Source organism: Gossypium arboreum, chromosome 10 (genome assembly GCF_025698485.1).
Source record: "Gossypium arboreum isolate Shixiya-1 chromosome 10, ASM2569848v2, whole genome shotgun sequence".
Taxonomy (NCBI): domain Eukaryota; kingdom Viridiplantae; phylum Streptophyta; class Magnoliopsida; order Malvales; family Malvaceae; genus Gossypium; species Gossypium arboreum.
The window spans coordinates 125,269,485-125,276,052 of record NC_069079.1 but is presented as its reverse complement, the minus strand read 5'-3'; the positions used below and the strand labels follow the sequence as shown (position 1 = coordinate 125,276,052).

At 35.2% G+C, this 6,568-nt stretch overlaps 1 protein-coding gene across 1 annotated transcript; it reads right to left on the bottom strand.

Moving 5' to 3' along the window:
• Window positions 1-3,352: 3,352 nt before the first annotated feature.
• Window positions 3,353-5,091, bottom strand: LOC108451304 (ankyrin repeat-containing protein BDA1-like). The gene is made up of 4 exons (XM_053020340.1): window positions 4,907-5,091; window positions 4,496-4,817; window positions 4,282-4,408; window positions 3,353-3,622 (listed from the first exon to the last, which is right to left on the bottom strand). Exons 1-4 carry the CDS (start codon window positions 5,089-5,091, stop codon window positions 3,555-3,557), a joined length of 702 nt encoding a protein of 233 aa, XP_052876300.1. The 3' UTR covers window positions 3,353-3,554.
• Between the last annotated feature and the right edge of the window lie 1,477 nt (window positions 5,092-6,568).

The window sequence follows — 6,568 nt, the reverse complement described above, 5'->3', positions numbered from 1 at the left end:
AACACCAGCTCACCAACACTTGTACACCTCAACAAAATGGTGTAAGTGAAAGGAAGAACAGGAGCTTGATGGATATGGCAAGATGTTTACTGTTTGAGAAGAATTTGCCCAAGACCATGTGGGCTGAAGCAGTCAATACTGCTGTCTACATTCAGAATAGGCTTCCAACCAAAGAACTTGCTCACAAGACACCTTTTGAGGCCTGGTTCAGGTTCAAGCTATCATTGGCTCATATGAAAGTCTTTGGTTGCTTATGTTACAGCCAAATACCAGCTGTAAAGAGGGATAAGTTATCCAAAAGAGCTATTTCTGGTATTTTAGCCGGGTATAGTATGGTCAAGAAGGGCTATAGGATCTTGGACCCTTTAACAAACAAAATTCAAGTAAGCAGAGATGTGATCTTTGATGAAAAAGGATGCTGGAATTGGGAGAAGAATGAGCCAGAGGTTGTTTCTGAAGAGCTGATGGCTGATCATGCTGAACCTAATCAAGTTAGTCCTGAAATGGACATTGATGACATGCCAGTCAGAGACACTAGACCTTTGGCTGAAATTTATGAAAGAGCACAAGTTGCCATATTGGAGCCATGCAGTTTTGAAGAAGCTGAAGTTGATGAAGGATGGAAACAGGCCATGGTTGAAGAAATCAAGATGATTCAAAAGAATCAAACATGGGAGCTAGTTGAAAGGCCTACCAACAGAAAGATCATTGGTGTTAAATGGGTCTATCGAGCCAAACAAAATGCTGATGGCAGTTTAAACAAGCTAAAAGCCAGACTTGTTTTCAAAGGCTTCAGTCAAAGATATGGCCTGGACTACTTGGAGACTTTTGCACTAGTAGCCAGACTTGACACTATCAGATTACTAGTTGCTTTAGCAGCACAAAAGCAATGGGCAATTCATCAGTTAGATGTCAAGTCTGCATTCCTAAATGGCTTTCTTGAAGAAGAGATCTACATTGATCAGCCTCAAGGCTTCGTTGTGTCTGGCAAAGAACAAATGGTGTACAAGCTTAAGAAGGCATTGTACAGCCTGAAACAGGCTCCTAGAGCCTGGTATGCTCTAATTGACAGTTATTTGGTCAGTTTGGGATTTAACAGAAGTGTTAGTGAGCCAACACTATATGTCAAAAAGAATAAAGCTGAAATACAGCTTATTGTATCCCTCTATATCGATGACCTTTTGGTGACTGGAGGAGATCAAGACATGTTAGCTGAATTCAAAGCCAAAATGAAAGACATGTTTGAAATGTTTGACTTGGGGCTAATGACATACTTTTTGGGAATGGAGGTGCGCCAAACAAAAGGAAAAAATCTTCTTAGGATAGAGAACATTTTCCTTGAAGGTTTTGTCCAAGTTCTTAATGGAGAATTGTAAGCCAACAAGCACTCCTATTGCTGTTGGAATGAAGCTGTCAAGCCAAGGAGATCATGAACCAATCAATGAGTCTACCTACAGGAGCCTAGTTGGCTGCTTGTTATATTTGACAGCAACTAGGCCAGATATCTTGTTTGCTGTGAGTATGTTATCAAGGTTTATACATTGCTATAATGTCCAGCACTTTCAAACAGCAAAGAGAGTGCTAAGGTACATGAAAGGCACTCTTGACTATGGTGTTTTATTCAACAAAGCTAAAAGTTTGAAGTTGAAAGGCTATACTGATAGTGACTGGGCTGGTTCAAGTGATGATATGAAAAGCATCTCTGGATATGCTTTTACCTTTGGCTCAACCATGTTTTATTAGAGCTCAAGGAAACAATCGATGGTGGCCCAATCAATAGCAGAAGCTGAATATGTTGCAGCTGCCAATGCTGTAAATCAAGCCATTTGGCTAAGAAAAATTCTAGTTGATCTTAACCTACATCAAAGGGAGGCAACATAGATATTTTGTGATAACAAGTTTGATGTTGCAATTGCAAAGAATCGTGTCTTCCATGGTAGAACGAAGCACTTCAGCATCAAGTTACATGTGATAAGGGAGATGGAACAAGCTCGAGAGGTGGAGCTGATTCATTGCAATTCAGAGGAACAGGTTGCTGATATCTTCACAAAGGCCCTTGGTGGGTCAAGGCTTATAAAACTAAGAAAACAGCTAGGTGTTACAAGCATAGAAACTAAGGAAGAGTGTTGAAGTTAGTTCCCATGCAACACATACAGCAACAAAGGTGGATATGCAGCTCATGCAGAAAGGAGTTGATCACAAAGCATAAGTTATCTGGTTAAAATATGAGTTAACCAGATGAAGAACAATGCTATTGTTTCAATTTTCATAGTTTAGTTTGTTTAGTCCATATTTTGTGTTCTAGTTCATTTTGAACTTAGTTTAGTTTATGTTTGATGTAATTTGATGGTGATAGAGCTGATCACCAGCTTTGTTTATGTTTGCAAGCAAAATCACCTAGTCCCTATGTAACTAGTAGAGTTAGGTAATGTTTAGGTGATGAATTTATTATTTTTTGACCAGCCAATGTTTGGTATATGTAATGGCGTTAAGCCTATGTTTCTTTTGAATGAAATCATCAGATTTTCCTTCCATATGCTCCATTTTTCTTTGCTTGCTAAATTCTGTTTCTATTCCTACTTGAAGCTCAAAGCTTGAATTTCAAACATTTTTTCTTCATTCTTCATCCGGGTATATTACATTGCTGTTAAAGTCCAGATTGAAGTTCTTACTTCATCCGGATAAAGTGTGTCTAACACCAACAACTGCACATATCTGCCATCTATAATCAAACCCTGTTTAGATCATCCACGTTTATAAGTGTACAAACTTTAGATCATTAATAATCAGCACCAACAAAATTACATAGTTTACAACTAAAGAACCTTGACTAAAAGTTTACAACTAAAGAACCTTGATTAAATGTACAAACTTTCCCAACTTGATAAATTGGACTCAATTTTTCTTTACATTTTCATGCCTTCCTAATCTAAAAGTAAAACGAATCATAAAAAATACACTATATGTGCCAGTATCTTGTACGGTTTTTATGATTTAATTCTTTTTTCTTAATTGGTAATTTAAGTATTAAAATTTTTGGACCAAAATTTAATACACTATATAACAACTCTCTATAAAATATTTATAGGTCTGGTTTACGGAAACAAGATTTTGATACATTACTTTTTAAAACCACTTAATTTTAGGGTCGAACCACTTGTGCTAAATAATTATCCACTTAATAAAAATTATCATATCAAAATTGACAATATTATCGGATTTGACTCGTAAATATTAAATAATAATATTTACAAATTTACTCGTCAAAATTGTGATTTCAAAATCACTGTTTTCGACACCAATAAAAAACAAATTATTACAAAACATAATTTGTATTTGTGCGCAAAGTCAATATAACAAGACTAACATCTAAACATTCTACTCAAAAGAATAGTCAATCATTTGTTACATAAGTAACACATTCCCATGTATACAATAAAAGCAGAGCCGGTTATCTTTTTCTTTAAACCACTACTTCACAAACAAATTCACACTTCTTTTATCATTACAACATATATCACAAAATAGACCTTCCTCCACTCTCATCACTACTTTCAGGAGACGATTCGGCTTACACAAAAGTATATCCAGACATAATGTCTCTGGCGAAATAAAGGAGCACCTGGCACGGTACAATCAAATTTATCACACATGCGAAGAAATAATTAACAGAGTAGGCCAAACTATATTCTCGGAGTGCCGTTTCATAGCTAATCTCGTATAACTGACTGAATGACCATGAGGAAACATGAAATAAACTAAAATAAGAAAGCCCAAAGAGGTAAAGTGTCATGAGAATGAGCACAGAGAATGGATGAGGTAGTAGGAGAAATGTTATTAAAAACATTGCTAGGCAAAAGGTGCAACTGTTGAAAAACCAAAACCAGGAGGATTCCTTTACCAAATCAACTTTTTCGGAAACGTCCATTGCGGAGGGACTGGGCATGGGTGCAGTATTCATGTCGGTTTTATGCAAAAAAGTGTGGGAATTGAGAGGATGATCTTGACTTAAAAAGACTTGGTATTTCAGGGATGGACATGGACTGTCATCGGGCATCTTCGGAGGGTTTAAACAGGCCTCGTAAGTGGTTGTTATAATTAGAATTGTTACTACTAGAAATGTGTTACGCGTCTCATGTGACATATCCTTTGTCCGACCTGCTTTTTTTACAAATTTTTGAAAACAAGACATCTTCGATTTTAATAATTTGATGTCGGTTGAAGAGATAGAGTTGTTGGGAAGCAAGGAACCACTCAAACCTCCTGCTTTGCTTAGCATACCTATAATCCTATCTGCTTGCCTTTCATTCCATGGGTATTGTGATTGGATATCTAGTGCTGTCAATCCCTCCAAATTTTTGGCATTGATTTGGTCTCGGCGCATGTGTTCCAGCAATACTTCTACCATCTGTTAATTAGAATATTCATATGTAAGTAACCCTTTTATCATACATACATATCAATAATTGACTTGATTAGGAAAATTAGCACATACCCGAGGTCTGTTTCTGATAGCTGCAATGTGTAGCACTGTGTTGCCATCAATGTCTGCCCAACTCAGTAGTTTTTCCTCCCAACGGTCGGCAGACTCATGGGAGCTTCTCCTAAGCCACCCCACCATGACTTGGAAAGCTTCAAACATGTCGTTTTTCACTGCAAGATGGAATACCGTCTCATCCCTAACAGTCACATCTTCAATAGCCTCAGGACAAACCTTAAGTAACTTGATCAAAAGATCAACATTTCCAGTTTGAACCACATGGTGCAGAGGAGTGAGGTCCTCCCTGCCTTTGACACGAACAAGGCCTTTATCAAACCTGAGAAGTCGATGTACTGCTTGAATTTTGTCATTTTGCAGAGCCAAGTGAAGGGGCTAAACCCCCCTTGGTTTAGCTTTCTTGCAAACGATGGCTTTAATTTCATCATCTCCATCATAAACTCAATATTCCCAGCAGAGGCTGCTACATGCAATGGAGTATGAAAAAAAGGCACATTATCAATACGCTGTAAAACATATGGATCAGTCGCAATTAACTCATACAAGAGGTTAATATCTCCTGTTTGTGCAGCCTCTATAATCCTCTCATCCATAGCTTTTTTTGGGGGGTAATAAAGTAGGCAGTAAATTTTCAGATTACTCAAAGCTGATGAAATTTGCAAGAAAACATAAAAAGGAAAGAACCAGAAGACAATATAGAAAAGGAAATAGAACCTATATTCTGCAAAAACACAGGCATCTGACCACCATTTGTACATGATTTGAACACTCTAGTTTGAGGAAACAAATTTGTTCCAAGGACCAAGGAAATTTCCAAGTACTAAAGCCACAGAAAATAGGTATCCAGTCAACACGAAATACACATCAAATAAAAAGGTTGATTTTATATTTGACATAACGCACTAATTTGAGAAAAGAAACACCTTTAAAGGTCCAAGGGAATTTCCAACTATGAAACCTTGGACCAAACACCAAGCAAATTGATGGAATTGTAAAAATTATTAAAAGGAATCGTATTTATAGAGTTAAAAGTATCGCTATATATCAAATAATAATCCAACTATATATCCTATTAGTAATAGTATTCCCTTTCCTTTTTCACTTTACTATTTTCCTTTTATAATGATGAAGGTTCTTTCTTTTCTTTTCTTTTTTTAATTTATTTTTCAATTTTCTTCACATATGACATGCCTAAAACTGTATCTAATTGTCTAGTTGGGTCAATGAACTTCTGTAATCAAAGAAATGCTACTAAAGATACATGAATTAAAAACAATGATTATATAAATATTATGAATATTTTATTATTAAGTGAATATCTATCAAGATCAATATAAATTTAATTAATTATTATCAAGTGGATGTAATTAAAAATATATATTATTAATGTAATTAAAAAATCCTTTCATATATAATTTTTGGTAATCGATGATTTTATAATTAAGTATTTAACTGAAACCAATTTCATTATTATTGCCCAAAACCAATAATTAAGAAGGATTGGTATATAAGTCAACAACTACGTTTAAAAAATGTTTTAAGATTAATTTTGCTCCCAATATTAAATTAATTGCAAAGTAATTAATCTCTAATTACCTGGGTTTATTCAAAATTGGAAATAACATATACTAGAAACCCATACCATAAATTAATATATTGAAAATCTCTAATTCTTTGTGTTACCCATTTTTTATATTCTTCACTGCCATAATATCATATTTGTAACCATTTCTATTTCCTTTTTTAAAATCATATCCACATTCTCACACAATTGATAGATATTGAACATAAAAAAAAAACCCCTACAGACAGCAGTTATCTTAATTTAAAAGCAAGTCTAGCTAAAAATTACAATGTCTCAATGTGCCTAATTGCGCTCCTCGACATTACTGCTCCGGCATTTTCAATCCTATACCCTTGTATTATTCCAACTTTTCATTTTAACACTTGTGTCTAATAGGTAACTTGACATGTCTATAGAGACATGATCTTTCAATAACCCTGTTAATATATGAAGAAAAAAGCATAGCCTATATTAGCCCCATCCTAACAAAGTTCACTCCTAACTCA